This window comes from Rhinatrema bivittatum, chromosome 3 (genome assembly GCF_901001135.1).
Source record: "Rhinatrema bivittatum chromosome 3, aRhiBiv1.1, whole genome shotgun sequence".
NCBI classification, from domain to species: Eukaryota; Metazoa; Chordata; class Amphibia; order Gymnophiona; family Rhinatrematidae; genus Rhinatrema; species Rhinatrema bivittatum.
The window spans coordinates 37,754,534-37,775,353 of NC_042617.1; the positions used below are offsets into that span (position 1 = coordinate 37,754,534).

At 45.2% G+C, this 20,820-nt stretch overlaps 1 protein-coding gene across 1 annotated transcript in view; it reads right to left on the reverse strand.

Moving 5' to 3' along the window:
* Window positions 1–11,436: 11,436 nt before the first annotated feature.
* The window catches only part of HHIPL2 (HHIP like 2), a 67,387-nt gene continuing 58,003 nt past the window's right edge, over window positions 11,437–20,820 (reverse strand). The window contains exons 8-9 of the mRNA XM_029593148.1: window positions 19,087–19,169; window positions 11,437–13,280 (exon numbers count right to left, since the gene is read on the reverse strand). Of these exons, the coding sequence (XP_029449008.1) occupies window positions 12,748–13,280; window positions 19,087–19,169 (616 nt within the window). The 3' untranslated portion in view covers window positions 11,437–12,747. The remainder of the gene's footprint in view (window positions 13,281–19,086; window positions 19,170–20,820) is intronic.

The window sequence follows — 20,820 nt, forward strand, 5'->3', positions numbered from 1 at the left end:
TAACAGATTGCTAACTCCGAGCAGCAGATTTATGACAATGCGTTATAAATGCGGATATCGAGCTATACAGGTTATATTTCTTGCTTACATTGGTTCCACATGGTTACAAAGAGCAGGGTGGGATGTTATATTACGTGCTTACATTGGTCTCATATGGTTACATAGGGCAGTAGGGAGGGAAGTAATGGAAGAGAATCATTGGGTGTTTTGGTAGGCTTTGGTGAACATCCAAGTTTTTAGTTCTTTTTTGAAGGTTTTTAAATTTTGTTGTGTTCTAAGTTCAGTTGGGAGGGTGTTCCAAAGTTTGGGATTTCCTAGGGATATGGCTCTTTTCCGGGTTGAGGTAAGTTGTTTGGATTGAACAGGTGGAATTTTTAGGCGACCTTTGTTAGTTGAGCAGAGGTTTTGGTTTGGTGAGTGGAGTTTTATTGATGTACTTAGCCAGTTTGTTTGCTTTTCGCATATTATTTTGTGTAATATGGAGAGTATTTTGTAGTGTATCCTGAATTTTATCGGGAGCCAGTGTAGTGATATAAGAGTTGGAGTAATGTGATCGTGTTTTTTAATTCCTGTGAGTATTCTGGCGGCTGTATTTTGAAGGATTTGGAGTGGTTGGATGGTGGTGAGAGGTAAGTTGAATAGCAGGGTGTTGCAGTAATCCAGGTTGGAGAAAATGAGTAGTTGAAGGACTGTTCTGAAGTTGATGGGAGAATGGAAAGGTTTTAGACGTCTTAGGGTTAGGAGTTTGTGATATCTGTCTTTGATTTTAGCGGTGATGTGGTTCCTGAAGGATAGTTCATTGTCAATTATGACTCCTAGGTTGCGGGCATGAGTGACAGGGGAGATTGCAGCCTGGAGAGTTGTTTTTTCTATATGATTATTTCTGTCTTATCGATGTTTAAGATGAGTTTCATGTTTGTTAGTAGTTACTTTATTTTGGTGAGATAATCGGCTGTTTTTTTGTAGGTATCTTCCAGAGTGTTGTGTATTGGGATTAGTATTTGGATATCATCTGCATATATGAAGTGGGTCAGAAGTTCTGAGTATCAGAAGAGTACTGGGATATTAGACACTAGAAAAGGCCTCTTTTATTTCATTTGTTTTTGTTTGCTTTGTACATTTTATGTATTTTATAATTTGTAATGTTTTTTGTAAACCTGTCTAGAGCTTGTTTTGAACTGGTAGTACTGTATATAAGGTGAAGAAATGAATAAAATCTGTTCACAACTTGCACTGCTGACAGCATCAATGGGTCTTCCATTTCTAGTGCTTTTTCTTTGTTTAACTGAGAAATCTTGGCTTGCTAGGAGGACGGGCATTACTGACCTTCACCCCACCCTCTCTGGACAATCACATCCCCCTACAAACCTTTTCACTTATTGATATTTAAGTTTCCCAAAGCAACTTCTTAAGGGGTTGCTGCCTAAATGCTGTTCAGCCACTCCAGATCTAAGCATAATTTATTTTATTTATTTATTTATTTATTTATTTATTTATTTAAAATTTTTATATACCGACATTCATCCAGGATATCACATCGGTTTACAGTGTAACACAAACAAACGCCAGGCATGGCGCTTTACATTGAACAAATAAAACAAGTTAACAAATGAATAAATGAGGGTGTGAATAACAAGGGGAAATTTGCATTAAATACATATGTACAAAAGGAAGACACTAAGAGATAAGCAGTTTAGGGGTGCTAGGAGGAGAGGGGGGAGTGGCGAGCAGAGGGAAGGGAACAAGGTGAGGGGGGGAGAAAAAGGTAAGAGGTGAGGGGGGGAGAAAAAGTATATGAGGTGAGGGGGGGAGAAAAAGGTAGGAGAAGGGCGAAGTGAGGGGATAGAGGGCCAGAAGAGGGGGGCAGAGGAGAGGAAGGGTGGGCAGTGGAGAGGAAGGGAGAAATTAGGTGTATGCCTTGGCGAAGAGCCAGGTCTTGAGTTTCTGCTTGAATGATTTGAGGCATTCCTCTTGCCGTAGTTCAACTGGCATTGTGTTCCAAAGGGTCGACCCGGCTATTGATATTGCACGGGCTCTGGTAGATGTTAGTTTGTAGAGTTTAGGGGAAGGGATAGGCATAGTTGCGAGATGTGCGTGTCTAGTAGGCTTATTAGACTGGTGTAAGCGGAAGGATTCATTAAACAAGTTCATTTCAGGATTGTATAAAGCCTTGTGGATGAGAGAGAGAGTCTTATATTGTATACGGGAAGCTATTGGGAGCCAATGTAGATCTTTTAGAACAGGTGTAATATGGTCGTGTCTGCGTAAGTTGGTCAAGATTCGGGCTGTTGTGTTTTGTAAAATTTGAATGGGGTGAATGGCGTTGTTAGGAAGGCCGAGGAGAAGGGAGTTGCAGTAGTCGGTTTTGGCGAAGATGGTGGTTTGGAGCACTGTTTGGAAATCGGGGGGGTGTAGTAAGGGTTTTAGTTTTTTTAGTGTATGAAGTTTAAAGAAGCCATCTTTTAGTATGTTGTTGATAAATTTCTTCAGTGTGAAATGCCCATCGAGAATGATACCCAGATCACGGACTTGTTGTGCAAATTGGAACTGTGAAAGAGGGGGAAGGATCGAGTGGTTAAGGGGTGAGATGAGCATGATTTCAGTTTTAGTAGTGTTGAGAGCTAGGTGGATGGAAGAAAGGAGATTGTTTATGGATTGGAGAGTATCGTTCCAGAAATCCATGGTTTTAGAAATAGAGTCAGTGATGGGTATGAGGAGCTGAACATCGTCAGCATATATGTAGTGTGGGAGATTTAGGCTGGATAGGAAGTGACAGAGGGGTAGAATGTAAATATTGAAGAGGGTTGAAGAGAGGGATGAACCTTGAGGGACACCTTGATTAAGGGGGATAGCCTTGGAAACATGATTGCCAAGCTGAATTTTGTAATCTCTATTGCTGAGATATGAATTGAACCAGTCGTGGGCAACACCTGTAATGCCTATTTCAGTCAATGGCTGTAGGAGAATGGGATGGCTGACGGTGTCAAATGCGGAGGAGATGTCAAGGAAGACTAGTATGTATGATTGTCCTTTCTCAAATCCTTTAATAATGTGGTCTGTTAGGGAAAGTAAAAGAGTCTCAGTACTATGAGATTTCCGAAAGCCGTATTGTGCGGGGGCAAGGATGTGATTGTCTTCAAGGTATTCTGTGAGTTGCTTGTTAACGGTTTTTTCAAGGAGTTTAGCAATAAATGGAAGATTGGAAATAGGGCGATAGTTGGCTAGATCAGAGGGGTCAAGTTTGGGTTTCTTTAGGATGGGTTTGACAATAGCCTGTTTCAAGGGGAGAGGTACCTGTCCCAAGTTAATGGAGAGGTTAATGATATTTGTTAATGGTTTAGCAATAATATTGGGTATTGTGAGGAGATGTTTTGTGGGTATGGTGTCAGATGGGTGAGAGGAAGGTTTGGCTTTCTTGATAAAGGTTTCTATTTCTAATGTTGAGGTGCAGTCTAGGGAGGAGAGAACAGTAGTATTGTTGCAAGTCTTTGTATTGATGAAATCGGGTTCGACAATGTTGATGGGACTGGCACAAGGGGTGAACTTTGAAAGTAACTTGTCTACTTTGGTTTGGAAGAAGGTGGCTAGATCTTCACATTTGGATTTGGCTACTACGTCAGGGATGTCGGGGGCAGCCGTCTTGGTAAGTGAGTTAACGTAATCATATAGTACTTTAGGGTTGTATTGGAATTGGTGTAATAAATGTGAGCTATACCCTCCACTTTATTTTTTTTTTTTAGATAATTGAATTATGAATGTATGCAAAAGATGCGCAAATGGACAGCTGCAAGTATTGAAGCCTTGATGATTGTCACTACTGCTCATAAGTTCTAAATCTGTGCTAATTCAACCCCTTTTTTTGTGTCTGCATTTTCTGGCCCATTCGGCTAAAAAGGAAAAGCGAGATTGCTATCACTGCTCTTTCTTAGGTTTGTAATAAAAGCCGATATTAATATGGACAGAGAGGACACCCCTGAGGAACTGGACGTAATGAAAGTGCAAGGAGTTGGGCGAGTGCTTGGCGGTTAATAATCACTGCAATAAAGAGCGTAGACTCATGAATGAGGGCTGTAGAAATTCAAGAGAGCAGTACAGGATGCAGGGTGAGATAATGATATGCACCAAGCTGGGATTCTAATGTTTCAGGATCTCAAGGCAGTAGGAGATGAGGAGGTGGCCAGAGCTAAAAGAAAGCAAGGGTGCATCAGGAGAGGCATAACCAGCAGGAAAATGGGAGGCGACAATGCCTCTGTACAGGTCATTGGTGCAGTGGCCTATCCATGGATGGGCCACTTTGAGCTCAGGCCCACCAAATCAGCATTGCCTGGCGGCCCAAGAATAAAGGCCACTGTGGACAGACCCAGCGCTGCTAGGTGTGGAAGAGGAGGAGGAGGACCAGGAGGCTGCCAGTGGACCCACCCCACCGGTGTTCAAAGAAAGAAGAAGACCCCGCTGGGAGAGAGCCAATTCTGCTGCTTCACCTCCATTCCTGCCCTACGGAATTCAAAATTCTTGTGGTTAGCAGATGCTCTATTCTGATCTGGTGATGCACAAGATCACCGTAGAGAAAGTGCTAGCCCCTTGGGTTTTGAATATCGCAGGGTACCACGCAAGGAGCAGCAGCAGCAGCAGAAAGGGCTCCCCTTCTGCTCCCAATGGGGGGAAAGAGGAGGTGCTGTGTGCCGCGTGAATGTGCTGCTCAGAATGGTGCCCTGCCCGTTAATCGCCACACTCCGAGGCTCACGCGGCAGCTAGGAGGAAGCAGGCATGGTTGCGCCTGTCTTCAGAGAGGAACGCTAGTGTGCGCCTCTTGCTGCGGGAGCCCCCGGTACTGGGCCAGAACCTGAGCATCGGGCAGTGGTGGCTTTCCCGTGGCACTCCCCTCCCCTCCCCCCCCGGATCAGGTCTGAAGACACACCAGGGCGCCCTGGCACAGCGCTGGGGAAACGTCGCTCAAGAGCAGGAAAGCGAGCGGAAGTGGATCTAGCAGGTAGGACTCCACTGCTGGCGTCGCAGGCAGCTTGAATGATAACCACTTGAAACAGAGAGGGAGCACCACTAGAAGAGGTTACAGAGAGCACATCTGTTTTTCCCAGGCAGCAGGGGGGTGGGAGTGGTTTCTGGGCGCAATACAAGGAGCTGGATGGAGGAGGAAGTCAAAAATAGAGAGCCAGCTGCTGCTTCTTCTGACTGAGGCTAGCTGCTGCTGTTACATTAACAATGAGATTTACCTATTCCATATATATATATATAATATAGAGGAGGAATAGCCTAGTGGTTAGAGCAGTGGACTATGAACCAGGGGACCAAGGTTCAAGTCCCACTGCTGCTCCTTGTGACCTTGGTCAAGTCACTTTACCCTACATTGCCTCAGGTACAAAAACTTAGATTGTAAGCCCTCTGGGGATAGAGAAATACCTGAATGTAAACCGGTGTGGAATGTCGGTATATAAAAATAATAAATATATATATATATATATACATAATATGAGGAATTATTTCATAATTTGTAATTACCCAGTGACCGCCATTTGTTCTTTTTGTTAGGAGAGAAAGTCTCCCACATTCAGACATTCTGCAAATCAACTAATGAATAGTGGAGGTGGAGAGATGCTGCTACCATATAGGAGCCTGGACAAGGCTTTATACTTAAGTCTCTAATGATTACATTAAAATTAGTAAGAATACAAACGTTTGCACACCAAGACTGTCTTTATTCATGAATCCATTCCTTGCTTTTCATTGTGTCACAAGCTTGGGGGGGGGGGGGGTGACCCCTTTTTCTGCTTCCTGTCTGCTGTCCAGCCTGGAGCTGTTCTGGGCAGTGTATCAGGTGACATTTGACACACATTTAAAAAAACCCCAAAACAAAAAGGAAGATGAAGATGATGCTGTTACAAATCCGTAACTTTGTCTCCATGCTAGGTAAAGAAACTTGCTCGCTCCCCCCTCCCAGACCAGAGAAAGCTCCACGGTGAAACCTATCAAAAGCTTTTTCAGAGTCTGGAAGGCTGCTAGAAAATGAGGCTGTTCAAACTTCGGCTGATCAATCAAGGATCTGATCAATTCAGCTTTTCCCTCACCTGAAACCTACGCACTCCTCGTGGAGAACACGGGGCGGCCGTGGCTGAAAGTTTCCAGAGAATGAGTCTGTGCTGACCATCCTGCTTCATCGCTAGACATAAGGGAAGTGGAACTGTTGCATGGGAGGGGGGAGCAGGACCAGCGCTGGGTGTGAGCAGCCTGAGGGGGGGAAGGGCCAGGTGTCAGCTCTCTCCTAAACATTCACACACGCCTCGATCAGGAGAGCAGAAGCACCGGGGCCAACAAGCTTTCATCTTCTGTCTCCTCGACCTTGGCCCGTTCTCCTTCACGGCCTCCTCAACAGTGCCAGCAAAGAGCACAAAAATCAAGGCCGCGTGGCTGCTCCCATCTCAGAGTGTGCAGGTCCCACACTCGCTGGAGCCTTGGGGGCACCAGCACCAGCACCAGCACCTCCAGTACTGGAAAAGAGGTGGTAGTACAAGGCCATTCTGAGCTGAAAGGGGCCGATGCAATATCACGGGTGGTCATTATTGAGCGCCCATTTTCCTAACTCGCGCGCAGCCGCCTCTGCTGGGCACCCGAGGTAATGGTGAGACGAGCCGGTGCGGTGAAAAAGGACGCGCCAGGGACAGATTGTGCGTCCCTACTGCTCAAAAACGTCGGGCGCCCAGGAGAGGTAGCTGTGCGCCCACGACAGCATCGGGCGACCAGCACCAGCAGCTCACCTGACCAAACCCCCTCCCAGGTCTGGCTCCGATGGGCCAAGCGGTCCGAGTCAGACCCCCCCGGAGTCCTGTACCTGAAATGGCGGATTCGGAGGTCCATGCGGTAAAACAGCCCTTGCCACACCGGCAGCAGATATCTTCACCATAGTTTGCTGCCTTCTGGCTTCGACAGATCGCCTTCCGGGATTTACTCCACAAATCATATCCTGGCAGTTTGAAGCATTTTACGTTGATGCTTCTATAACCCTTCCTAGGATTTCCCCGCACTCAGAGGTGAATACAAATGCTGAGCTCCTTTCCACTAAAGTTTGGGCAGCCGCTGCCGAGTCTCTCTTTTGGCTCAGAAGCCGGGGATCTCTCAAATGCAGACAGTTTGAGCAGGGACCCTAATTCTTTACTGATGTTGCAAAAGGTAAGCAAAATACTTCTGTATCCTGTTATAAACTGTTGGATTAAGAGGAAATAATATAAGCAGTTCTGCATTGCAAAATTTTTTTTTTGTGAACAGAGAGAGGAATTCCCTGCTTGTGTTGTGGACAATTAACTGCATTTGGGTTAAATAATGTTTGACACGACCACGCTTTGCTGTAATTTCAATTTATTGCACTAATTATTTTAAAAAGAAGAAACGTTATCACGCTTAACGTGCATGGTATACTGTCTGAGGTTGCAGAAGCCTGGAAACGTGACAGCAGAAAAAGAGACGGTATGCCCCATGTAGTCTGCCTGTCCACCCAAGTAATTGAGCTTCACCATTCCCTTCATTCTCCTAGAGATCCCATGTTTATCCCATGCCTCCTTGAATTTGAATGACGTTTCTCTCCATCACCTGCACTGGGAGGCTGTTCCATGCATCCGCCACCCTCTCTGTGGAGAAATATTTCTTAAGATTACCCCTGAGGCCACCCCCATCTCACCCTCATCCCATGACCCTCCTTTCTGTCGAAAGAGGCTCACCTCCTGTGCATGGAAACCTTGGAGATATTTAAATGTCTCTATCCTATCTCCCCCATCTCACCTTTCCGCCAGGGCGTACATGTTTAGATCTTTGTCTGTCCCCATAAGCTTTAGAAGGTAGACCACTGGTCATTCTAGTAGCCGCCCTCTGGACCGACTCCATCCTGTTTATATCCTTTTGCAGGTGCGGTCCCCAGAATTGTACACAGTATTCCAAGTGAGCTCTCAGCAGGGCAGCCCTGGATTTGTCAGTAGGCACACCAGGCCTGTGCCTAGGGCAACACAATTCTGGGGGGGCAGCTGAAAATGTGTTGCCTCCCAGTTCTGCTGCATCTAACTCGGCACAGAATGGTCACTCTCCCCTTCCAGTGCAGAGAACAGGAAGGAAGGGGGTGAGGTTGGAAGGGACAGAGCCAAGAAAAGACTGCACTGCTCCCTACCCCAGCCCTTCCTCTCCTGTTCTGTGCAGGGAGCAGCAGGAGGGAGGTGAGGCCACAGCACAGCAGGAAGCCAAAAAGTCGCTCTGCTCCCTAATCCCTCCATTCTTGGATTTAAGAGGAGGAGGTGAGCCTGGAGCAGAACAAAGCAGGCTGTGCCTTAGATGTCCTGCTGTGATATCTCTGGTCTGAAGAGGGAGAAAAGGGGGAGCAACTGCACCAACAGTGCCTGGGGGCAGCAAAATTCTAAATTCGTCACTGATACGGGGCAATACCCCCTCCCTTTTTCTGCTGACCATTCCTCTCCCAAGGCAGCCAAGCATCTTCCCGGCTTTAGCCGTTGCTGTATGCACCTGTTTGGCCACCTTAAGATCATCAGATCCAATTACCCCCAGGTCCCGCTGCTCTTTTGCGCTTAGAAGAATTTCACCTCCAGTACTGTACTTCTCACGTCAGGCCTTGCAGCCTAAATGCATTACTCTGCATTTTTTGGCATTAAATCTTAGCCTTCAGACCGTAGACCATTCTTCAAGCTTTGCTAGATCCCTCCTCAGGTTTTCCTCTCCTTCCTGGCTTACCCTGAAGATTTTGGTATAAATCGGCAAACCGACAAACCATTCTCGACAATCCTTCCACAATGTCGCTCACGAAAATGTTGAAGAGATTGGTCCCAGGACCAATCCCTGAGGCTGACCAGCAGTAATGCTACCCCCCCTCCCCCCCCCTCCTCAGAGTGAACTCCATTTACCATTGCTTTGTGTCATCTCCACTGAGCCAGTTTCTAACCAAGTCGGTAACTCTAGGTCCTATACCATCGGTGCTCAATTCATTTATAAATAGCCCATGCGGAATAGAGTCAAAGGCCTTTACTGAAATCCAGGTACACTCCCTATAGCGCTTTCCTTGATCCACCTCTGTGGTCATCCAGTCAAAGAAATTGATCAGATTCCAACTTATTGGATTTTCAGTCTCCTTAAAGTACACACATGCTGTCACACCATGTCTATTTTTGGCCGCTTTAAAGAGAGGCGTGGGTTTTTTGTTTTTTTGAGAGCGTGGGCAGGATTGAAAACACTGCATGTACATTTAGAGTTTAAATGTGTACGCGTGCAGCCGGCATGCCGCAAAGTACGTTATGCCCTCATTTAACATTGCTTCTGTGCACGCATGCACTTTTAGCCACATAACAAGCTGATCTTTAAGCACAAGGGGGCCAATGGAAGAAGGGGGCGCTAACCTTAGTGCAGGTTTGCACTCCTATTTTATGCACGCATTTTTCTGGTGCAAGTTAAAACCTCTGTTACATACCGGTGTTAATTCTTAAAAGATGCGTGCTAAAACTGGAGTAAAAAGCAGCACTAAGATTAGTGCGGGTGCATGCAAAGCCCATATAAAAGAAGGCATTAGCTGTTCCCCAGCAATGCAGGGAGTTGCGTTAAAGGAGAGACAGCTTAAAGCACATTTTCTTAACACTGCAAATTTAACTTCCGAGTCAGAGCAGGAGTAAAACTTAACTCACATTCTGGCTGCCATATTATACTATTGCTGTGCCCAGAGTGGTAGTGTCTAGCTGCTTCTGCCAGGCAGGGTGCAGCTATAGAATAACTTTGCCCACCAGAAATGTGAGTTTATTCCACCTCGACCCCAGGAGTTTAATTTCTGGTGCTCTCAGGGAGGGCACCTACATCTGAAAATTACACCGGCGCTGTGCATCCAATTTTAGGGTACTGTTTAACTGTAGGAGCCCACCCCAGGGAGCGTGCATGTGTTCAGCTGGCTATACGTGCCCAGTCCAAAGAGCAAATTCTTGCATCCAAGGCCTTTTTTGGCAGAGAATGGCAAGTAAAATCAAAAGCATAAGCTCTCTGGGGCGGGCACCTACAGCTAACTTAATAAAGCATAACATCTCTTGGGGGGGGGGGCACTTAAAGCTGAAGAGGATGCCAAAGTCATATGCACAGCACTAAAGTGCACACTGTTCAGCTGAAGGTGCCCGCCCCAGAGAGCTTATGCTTTGATTTTTCTTGTCATGCCTTGTCGAAATGGCACTGCATGTGAGATTGGTGCTGTGCATCTCAACTTGTGGGTACATTCTTTCATTAAAGGCCATTTTGACAAGGAATGGCAGGTAAAATAAAAAAAATAAGCTCTCTGGGGAAGGCACCCACAGCTAGATGAACCAAGCATAGGCTGTCTGGGTAGGGACCCACAGCTGAACAGTACACACTTTAGTACAGCATATGTGGTGCTGCCAACTGTTCAATGAAACAAAGAAAACCTGCGACTGGTGCCTGCCTCAGAGAGCTTATATTGGAAATTTAACTCCTGGGTCTGAGGTGGAGTAAACTCATATTTCTGGTGGTAAAATGTTGTCTATTGTTGTGCCCAATTGTGGTACTCCACCTCACACACAGGAGGATTTACATTCCCACGTTAAGCTCTCTGGGGCAGGCACCTACAACAAGTCAGGATGCACAACACCAAGTGCATACCATGTAGCTGAAGGTGCCTTCCCAAGGGAGCTTATGCTTTGTTCAGCTGTAAGTGAACCTTCCTTCGTCCGAGGTGGAGTAAACTCACATTTCTGGTGGCCAAAGTTATTCTATTGCTGTGCCCCGTCTGGTAGAAAGACAGTACCACATGGGCAAGGCAACAGAATATCATGGCCACCAGAAATGTGAGTTAATGTGCACTCCGCCTCAGGTCAAGGAGTGAACCTGAAAATCCACTTAGGTGCATTAAAGCAGGAGTAAGGTGGTAAGCCCTTGAAGCCAGAAAGAGTGTGACCAAAGTGAACTTGCATGCAAGATTGTGCCCAGGTCGGGATCCCCAGTCCCAATCTGGCATGCAAGGTCTTTTTTGTTTTTTTTTTAATTTATGTTTAGTAAGTTTTTCATTATTCAACTGGAACAATGTTACCAGGCATTATATCATGAACTGTGAACATAGAGTTTTACAATTATAGTAAGGATGATAATGATAAACATAGCAAGGTCATTTTACCAAATGAAATCAAAGCTCTCTGGAACAGGCAACTGCAGCCATTTGAGTTGAACAGCACCAGGTGCCTTCCCTAGAGAGCTTACTCTTTGATTTTACTTGGCATGCCTTGCCCAAAGGGCCTTGCATGAGAGAGTGGGCCCAAGTCAGGATACCCAGTGCCAATCTTGCATGCAAGGTCATCTTGGTGACACTCCTTAACTCGGGCACGCCGTAGCTTACGGACGACCGCCCCTCCCACCCTTGACCACACGACAACAGAGTAGGTAAACCAAGATAACCTTTATTGAGTGGAAGAAACGGCCACAGCCAAAAATTAAAGCACTTTTGAAAGCACGTCTTCTGCATTAGTGCTGAGTTTTTCAGTTTAACACATTTTAGCATGCATCCCATTATCTTACTGCATCCCATGGGGACCCCTGTTTTTTATGTGGGTTAAGTAAAACTCATGCTAAAATTTAATTCCAATTTTAACGGGAGGTTTATTTCATTGGCCCACAATGTGCATCGGGCTGGATTTAGGCATAGGGAACATGCCAAATTCTGAAGTCGCCCAAAAACTGGAACGAATGAACGAACACACACCCACACCCACACCACACATACACACACACACACTGTTCTCTGATTTCCAAAGGAAAATTCCCCTAACCTGCGTTCTCTGCCTATGGGTGCCATAATTTTAAATGCACCCCTGAAATATACACAGCCACCTGGTGTCTTTGTGGGGTGGAAACTCCAAGCACTTAGGGCATTTAAGGGTAAATTTCTATCTACAGTAGACACCACAACAACACTTGATCAATTCATATCCCCTCTACTATTCAATAAACAACAAACCACGCATGGGGGATTTTCTAGTGAATGTGTTTATGTGCGGTAGCACTTAAACTTATGAGAACCATATCTTATGCTGTACCAACTCCCCTATTCGGAGATCCCGACCCACTTAATTTGTTTTATTTGTATAGCAAATTACTTAGCTCCATTTTGGCTGAGGACCTCGATCCTTCCCATCTCTTTATTACGTGGGTCTGGTCCGACTGCCCAAATAGGGGAGCCGGTACAGCATAAGATATCAAAGCATTTTAAAAGAAAAAAAAGAGAAATTGAAAAAAGAAAAAATATAAATACATTTGAAGATTAAAATTAAATACGGTTATGCACTAACAAAAAGATAACCTTACAGTGGTTCTCATAAGGTTAAGTGTTACCGCACATAAACACATTCACTAGAAAATCCCCCATGAGTGGTTTGTTGACTGTCTATAGTAGAGCCCGAGGGACTGCTTCAGAAGGGTAAGAAGAAATACAAGGGAAAGTTGACTTTTGCTGACATTAGAAGTGGTGCTGGAAAGAACGGCCTATAATAAATATAATTATTGGGTTGTTTACAAGGAATGGAAGGTTGGTCAGCAGTATCGTCTGCCCCAGAACGGAAGAAGGCCTGGAATAAGCATAGAGGACCTTTGGATCCAGGGAATGTGAGGGTAGATCCTGAGATCAGAGAGGCTCCGTAGCATTGCCTGAGGAATGTGCAGACTGGATGGGCCTTGCTGTCCTTTTCTCTATTTCTATAATGCTTACAACAGGCTGCTCTTCCTCTTCCTTCCTGGCTGCTCTCTCTTTTGTCTCTTATCCTTCAGATTCTTCTCGTGTTCTGGGCCTTGGTTTGGTTCCTTTTTTGTCTTCCTTGCTTGCTCCTTGGCTATGACCCTTTGCACTCTAGGGTGAGGCCTTTTGGCCTCCTCTTGGGAAGGAACTGTCATTGGCCTTGGAGCTCCAGCTTTAGGAGGGAAGTGGTGAGTGTTCTTTGCCTGCCCTTCCGTGCCAGGCTCATCGTTGGGTTTGGCCCTGGTGTGCTGGCTGCCCATGGCTGGGGACTTCCTTCTTGGTCTTGCCGGCATCCCCGAGAGACGTCCTGTGCTTACGGGTGCAGGTTTAATGCTCCTAGCCCACGCGGAAGAGACTTTTTTTGAATGCTTTGGAGGTATGGTTTTCCTTGGAGAGGCTTTCTTCCTTGGCTTTGGTCTTTCTAACGACAGTGGAGTCAGAGAGGTAGTAAGAGATGTCTTCGGGGATTTGGCCAATTCCGTAAGAATTTCACGGACAGTTTCTGGGGAAAATATAAACTTGCTTAAGTTTCACTGTTTAACGTCTTCTGAAGAAATGCAACCGTAAGCTTCAAGTATGTTACAGGGAATTGAAATCAAAGGGAGGGCAAGGTAATAATGGGGGTGGGGGGGGGGGGGGAGGAGTGGCAGCTGAAGTAATAGAAAGGAGGATGTTGTTAGCAAGCATAGAGGGTGTAACATGGGGAGGGTAGAGGATGTAAGTAGTAAGGCAGGGTGGGAGGGAAGAAGATATTATTAGAGAAGACAAAGGAAGTAACATGGTGGAGGGGAGGGAAAGAATGTTACCTAGAAGGGCAAAGAGATTAGTGGTGGTGGGGGGGGGGGGGAGGATGTTATTAGGGAGCATACGGAGAGTAATGTGAGGGGTAAAAGCAGAGGATGTTTTTAGGGGGCATAGAGGGAGTAACATGGGGGGAGGGGAGAGGATATTATTAGGGAGGACAAAAGGAATAATGTGGGGGTTGGGTAAAGAATGCCCTTCAGGGCTGCAGAGGGTACAACACTGGTGGGGAGAGTTTAGCTCACGACTTTTCATTGGTAGCTGAAGGCAAGTTACATTCAAGTACAATAATCTGAACATTAAAAAACTGTGCTTTCCGAAGCCAGGAGCACACAGATGTTACCAGCAGTGGTAATGTCACGTGTGACCATCCTTCCACCCCAATAAAGGCTGAAGGGGCTTGAAGCCCCCGAGTACTCTCTGCCCCAATCACAGAAACAGCCCCACCATTACCTGACAAAAAAGAAACTCCCGAGAGTTCCTCCCCTTGTGCCAAATGTGAAGCCCCACATAATGGGGCCGATGCAATAAGACGCATGCTCAAAACAGGCACTGATATTATGTATAATCAGCTAACTAGCACAGCGGCTGAATATGGATCCCCATTGTGTCATGCAAGAAGGAATCTCTTATCACTTTTCTGTCCTTTTGTAATTCTTTCTTTTTTACCTTAATGCATTATATTGGCAAGGCACACACAAGAAACTTTATTGGCATGACAGTTTTTTTCTTGATGGTAGTGCAACTGGCTCCCCTGTCTCTCTCACATCTAGGCACATTTACCATCAGTGTGTGTATCACACACGCCCTTCCGTCACACCTTGACACAGACACTGGCTCTGTCACTCTGCAATTCTCGGTGTGAGACAGAAGATAATATGTGATGGATGCAGTGACAACGTGAGCATTTGTGTCTAGGACAGGGGTGGGCAAAATCAGGCTAGACTCTAGGGGGGCTGATGCAAATAATCTGAGCGTTACAAAACTGTGCGCTGGCTTCCAGTGGACATTTTTAACGCTCGGGTTAATTTGTTTTATTTTTTTTTTTACTCTAGATGCAATAAGCTAATGATATTCTAATGCATGGGAGTACAAAATACATAAAAACTATAAAATGTGCGTTTGGCACAGGCCAACGCACATTTTAATGCAGGTAGAGGAGAGCTGTCTCTATAAGCGGTGACATAGTCTGAAATTCAAACGTCTGGCGTGAATCACCGCTATGTAGCCGGATAAAGTACTACATAGCGGTGACCATGCCAGATAGATGAATATGTCGATACTTATCTGGCTAGGTGGTGGCGACGGCTGCTGCCACTTACCCGCCCGGACATTTTTTTTCCCTTTTCAGTTATTTTTTCTGTAGTACTGGAAACGTAACCCCAGCCTTGACCCAGGCATTAAGTTTCCAGCACTAAAGAAGGTGCGCTGGTCCGATGCAATCTCTCATTTGCATGGGATTTCCGTGCAGGGCGCTAAGTATTACTCTTCTTGCGGGTACTCACATTTTCTGCGGGCAAAACTCCTTCCTGCATTGGGAATAAGTTTTGCCCGCAGAAAAGACGTGCACAAATGCAGGCTAAAAGGTGCGCTCCACTGAACACATCTTTCTGCATCAGCCCCTAGGAGAAGGAGTGGCCTAGTCACTAGAAGAATGGGCACCGAAATCAGAAAAGCCATCGTATGAATCTCACATCCCCCACTTACACTCCTCATGACTTTGGACAGGTCATTTTATCTTCTGTGCTTCAGGTACCCACTTAAAGGCAAATTTTAAAAGCACAAAAATTAGCATATACATGCATACGTAGCTGCTAGGTGCAAATTTCATATTTTAAAAAAGCTGCACGTGCGTACAGTATATTCACATTTGCGCGCGAATATAAACGTGCAAAACAGGGGCGTTCTGGAGCAGGGCCCACACCTGCGCGCATAAGTCGCCTTTTTCAAAGACGCGTCCACGCATACCTTTTCCAGCTTACTTGCGTATTTTTACATCACTAATTATATCTGGCATAAGTGATAATAAACGTGTTCATCGCGTAGAAAAGACTGGGGGACAGGTCTGGGCAAACTGCGGGGAGTTCAGGCTGAAGAAGCAGGAGGGTCTCGATGACCTGGAGAAGCACTGGGTGAACTGGTGGACTAATTGGCAAAACTGGAAATTGCCTCGATACGTGCACGTTATAAAACTGAGTTAGGCGTGCAAATAGGGACTTGTGCAAGTAAGTCTTCGGTTTTGTGCATAAATTATATGCACGTATATGTTTAAAATAGGTGGGTAAAGCGTGCATGTTCAATACGTTTATAGCTATGTGGTTTCAATGTATTGCATGTATTTGCGTGTAGGCCTACATACACGCACGTGTGTAGCAAACATGCATGCATTTTATAATATGAGCATATGTGAAAAGCGCATGTTATAAAATACCATTGTAAAATTGTGCACACCCATGTTTCAAAGTTATCCTCCCTGACTGTAAGCTCTTAAGGGCAGGGATTTATTGTATCTGAATTACTAATAATGCTGTATGCTTTCTTGAGTTTTATTTGGAAAGGTGGGCTAAAAATCCAAATTATTATTAGATGTGACAATATAAGTGTACCCGTATTAAGAACATAAGAACATAAGAAAATGCCATACTGGGTCAGACCAAGGGTCCATCAAGCCCAGCATCCTGTTTCCAACAGTGGCCAATCCAGGCCATAAGAACCTGGCAAGTACCCAAAAACTAAGTCTATTCCATGTAACCACTGCTAATGGCAGTGGCTATTCTCTAAGTGAACTTAATAGCAGGTAATGGACTTCTCCTCCAAGAACTTATCCAATCCTTTTTTAAACACAGCTATACTAACTGCACGAACCACATTCTCTGGCAACAAATTCCAGAGTTTAATTGTGCGTTGAGTAAAAAAGAACTTTCTCCGATTAGTTTTAAATGTGCCCCATGCTAACTTCATGGAGTGTCCCCTAGTCTTTCTACTATCCGAAAGAGTAAATAACCGATTCACATCTACCCGTTCTAGACCTCTCATGATTTTAAACACCTCTATCATATCCCCCCTCAGTCGTCTCTTCTCCAAGCTGAAAAGTCCTAACCTCTTTAGTCTTTCCTCATAGGGGAGTTGTTCCATTCCCCTTATCATTTTGGTAGCCCTTCTCTGTACCTTCTCCATCGCAATTATATCTTTTTTGAGATGCGGCGACCAGAATTGTACACAGTATTCAAGGTGCGGTCTCACCATGGAGCGATACAGAGGCATTATGACATTTTCCGTTTTATTCATCATTCCTTTTCTAATAATTCCCAACATTCTGTTTGCTTTTTTGACTGCCGTAGCACACTGAACCGACGATTTCAATGTGTTATCCACTATGACACCTAGATCTCTTTCTTGGGTTGTAGCACCTAATATGGAACCTAACATTGTGTAACTATAGCATGGGTTATTTTTCCCTATATGCATCACCTTGCACTTATCCACATTAAATTTCATCTGCCATTTGGATGCCCAATTTTCCAGTCTCACAAGTTCTTCCTGCAATTTATCACAATCTGCTTGTGATTTAACTACTCTGAACAATTTTGTGTCATCTGCAAATTTGATTATCTCACTCATCGTATTTCTTTCCAGATCATTTATAAATATATTGAACAGTAAGGGTCCCAATACAGATCCCTGAGGCACTCCACTGTCCACTCCCTTCCACTGAGAAAATTGCCCATTTAATCCTACTCTCTGTTTCCTGTCTTTTAGCCAGTTTGCAATCCACGAAAGGACATTGCCACCTATCCCATGACTTTTTACTTTTCCTAGAAGCCTCTCATGAGGAACTTTGTCAAACGCCTTCTGAAAATCCAAGTATACTATATCTACCGGTTCACCTTTATCCACATGTTTATTAACTCCTTCAAAAAAGTGAAGCAGATTTGTGAGGCAAGACTTGCCCTGGGTAAAGCCATGCTGACTTTGTTCCATTAAACCATGTCTTTCTATATGTTCTGTGATTTTGATGTTTAGAACACTTTCCACTATTTTTCCTGGCACTGAAGTCAGGCTAACCGGTCTGTAGTTTCCCGGATCGCCCCTGGAGCCCTTTTTAAATATTGGGGTTACATTTGCTATCCTCCAGTCTTCAGGTACAATGGATGATTTTAATGATAAGTTACAAATTTTTACTAATAGGTCTGAAATTTCATTTTTTAGTTCCTTCAGAACTCTGGGGTGTATACCATCTGGTCCAGGTGATTTACTACTCTTCAGTTTGTCAATCAGGCCTATCACATCTTCTAGGTTCACCGTGATTTGATTCAGTCCATCTGAATCATTACCCATGAAAACCTTCTCCATTACGGGTACCTCCCCAACATCCTCTTCAGTAAACACCGAAGCAAAGAAATCATTTAATCTTTCCGCGATGGCCTTATCTTCTCTAAGTGCCCCTTTAACCCCTCGATCATCTAACGGTCCAACTGACTCCCTCACAGGCTTTCTGCTTCGGATATATTTAAAAAAGTTTTTACTGTGAGTTTTTGCCTCTACAGCCAACTTCTTTTCAAATTCTCTCTTAGCCTGTCTTATCAATGTCTTACATTTAACTTGCCAATGTTTATGCTTTATCCTATTTTCTTCTGTTGGATCCTTCTTCCAATTTTTGAATGAAGATCTTTTGGCTAAAATAGCTTCTTTCACCTCCCCTTTTAACCATGCCGATAATCGTTTTGCCTTCTTTCCACCTTTCTTAATGTGTGGAATACATCTGGACTGTGCTTCTAGAATGGTATTTTTTAACAATGACCACGCCTCTTGGACATTTTTTACTTTTGTAGCTGCTCCTTTCAGTTTTTTTCTAACAATTTTTCTCATTTTATCAAAGTTTCCCTTTTGAAAGTTTAGCACGAGAGCCTTGGATTTGCACACTGTTCCTTTTCCAGTCATTAAATCAAATTTGATCATATTATGATCACTATTGCCAAGCGGCCCCACCACCGTTACCTCTCTCACCAAGTCCTGTGCTCCTGTGTATTACTTGTTTTACACAAATCAACAATCTTCCTCCTGTTTGTTTTCTCTATTCTTCTATGTTTGTCTTTTTAAAAAAAAAAAAAAATGATGGCGAGATGTTTTGATTTCCTTGGGACTGAATGAGACAGCCCATAAAAAAAGTGCATCTTTCCTTAAGGCTCCCTCTCTGAGGGTACTGCTCAGGTATTGGTGCTGCAGGATTCTTTGGGTGAATCAGAGAGCAGATGTTTCTGCTGACAAGCAGTACAGCAACGGCCTGATTGACTTAAGATTTGTTGTGAGATAGGAGAAATTTTCTAAACTCCTCCTCTTGTGCCTCAAAAGTGAAATAAGGAAAGAACAAGTGGGAATGCTTTATTCTAACTGATGACTGAATTACCAAAAAAAAAACAAACCATTTCTTGAATGCGGTAGTAGTGCTTTATGAGGAACAGTAGAGAAGCACATGAAAAGAAAGAAAAAAAAAAAGGAAAACTTACTTGCTTCTGGAGCGAATGGGATACGATTACTCTTCACTTGTATTGGACTTGGCTTGTATTTACATTTCCCAGGGGGTGCCCGTCTGCAAACACACATTAAAGAGAGAATTACATGTAAGAACTGCACATCTACCTCTGGGATACTGGGCATCTGTTTAGCGGGGTGAGCCGATGGGCTGCTTCTTACTTTTGACTGCACCAAAGCTACTGATTTTCTAAAAGGTCTCCGCATCAACTCGCCCAGGACCATACCAGCCAACTTTCCAAAATGATTGGGGGTGCTGAACTCAACACAAATTACACCCCCCTGGGCACAGTGAAGGTGTTTGCTCAGTATTGGGGGTGCTCAAGCACCCACAGAGCTGGCGCCTTTGCCCAGGATATTACTTAATACCAGTGGCGGCTCGTACGTAATGCGGTGGTGCCGATGCCCTCACTCTGCAGGGTTCCGGCGCCTCGCTGAACAACCTCCTGCAGTCGATCTCCTGCCGGCGCCATTTTCCGTACGAAAACGATTCGCGGCGGGAAATCGCTCCCTGACCCCCGCTGGACCTCCAGGAACTTTTGGCCAGCTTGTGGGGGGCCTCCTGACCCCCACGAGACTTGCCAAAAGTCCAGCAGGGGTCCGAAAGGACCTCCTGCCGTCCAATCGTGTTCGTCTATGGCCGCCGCCATTTTTCGGCGCCATTTTGGAAAATGGCGCCGGCTGAAGACAACAAGATTCAGGAGCAGGAGCCCGTTCCGGACCGCTGCCGTTCCGGACTGCCGCTGGACCCGCAGGTTATTTAACTCATTTGGGGGGGGTTCGGGAGGGTGGGGGATTTAATTTAAAGGGTCGGGGGTGGGTTTTAGGGGGTTTTAATGTGCCGGTTTTGCGATTTTTAGATTTTTAGATTTTTCACGATTTTTCACGATTTTTCACGATATTTTACCCCCCCAAACGGCAACAATACGATTCCCTCCCCCTCCCAGCCGAAATCGATCGTTAAGACGATCGAGGACACGATTCACATCCCTACTACATACTATGTAGATTGCTAAACGGAACAGAAAACACTACAAGATAAAAGCAGCAGAGATGTCTGAAAGCCAACTGGACTATGAATTGAACAGGGCGTTTAGCCCCATAGCAGAAGCAGAAGGGAGCCATTTTGTGAAACAGGTGCAGATTAGAAATATTGCCTAAGATAGTGTAAACCTCGCCAGTGGGAGGGGCCACATCAAGAACTCCACCTCTCCGCTGAGTGATTTAGAATGAGCATGTGCAACACGCTTACACAACTGAGTGGAATATTTGATGCATATTGAACTTGCTGTTTCCTGCTTCATTGGGTTTTTTTGTTTTTGTCAGAAACAGGGCTTAATTTGTGGGGGAATGGCCAGAATGCAGTTCCACCATTTCTTTTCAAGCTTAAGTGGCAGAGCAGCAGGGGGTGTTCTGCTCCAGCCACTCCCCTCCAGGCAGCCTGCAGGGAAGAAGAGAAGAGAGGGTGAGCCTGGAGCAAAGATCAGCCACTCTGCTCCCTCATCCAACCCCTTCCCTCTTGTTCCCCCCTTCCCCACATCTCTCCTCCTATATTGCAAGGAAGAGAAGGGGAAGGGATGCAGACCTATAGGGGAAAAAAATTGACACAAATTGTTAAGATTGATGGGTGTGTGGGCCCTGGGCCGAGGTGAGAGATAGCACTGCCCAGGGGGAGGAGCCCCATGAGCCTCACTGTCGGGAGGAGAGGT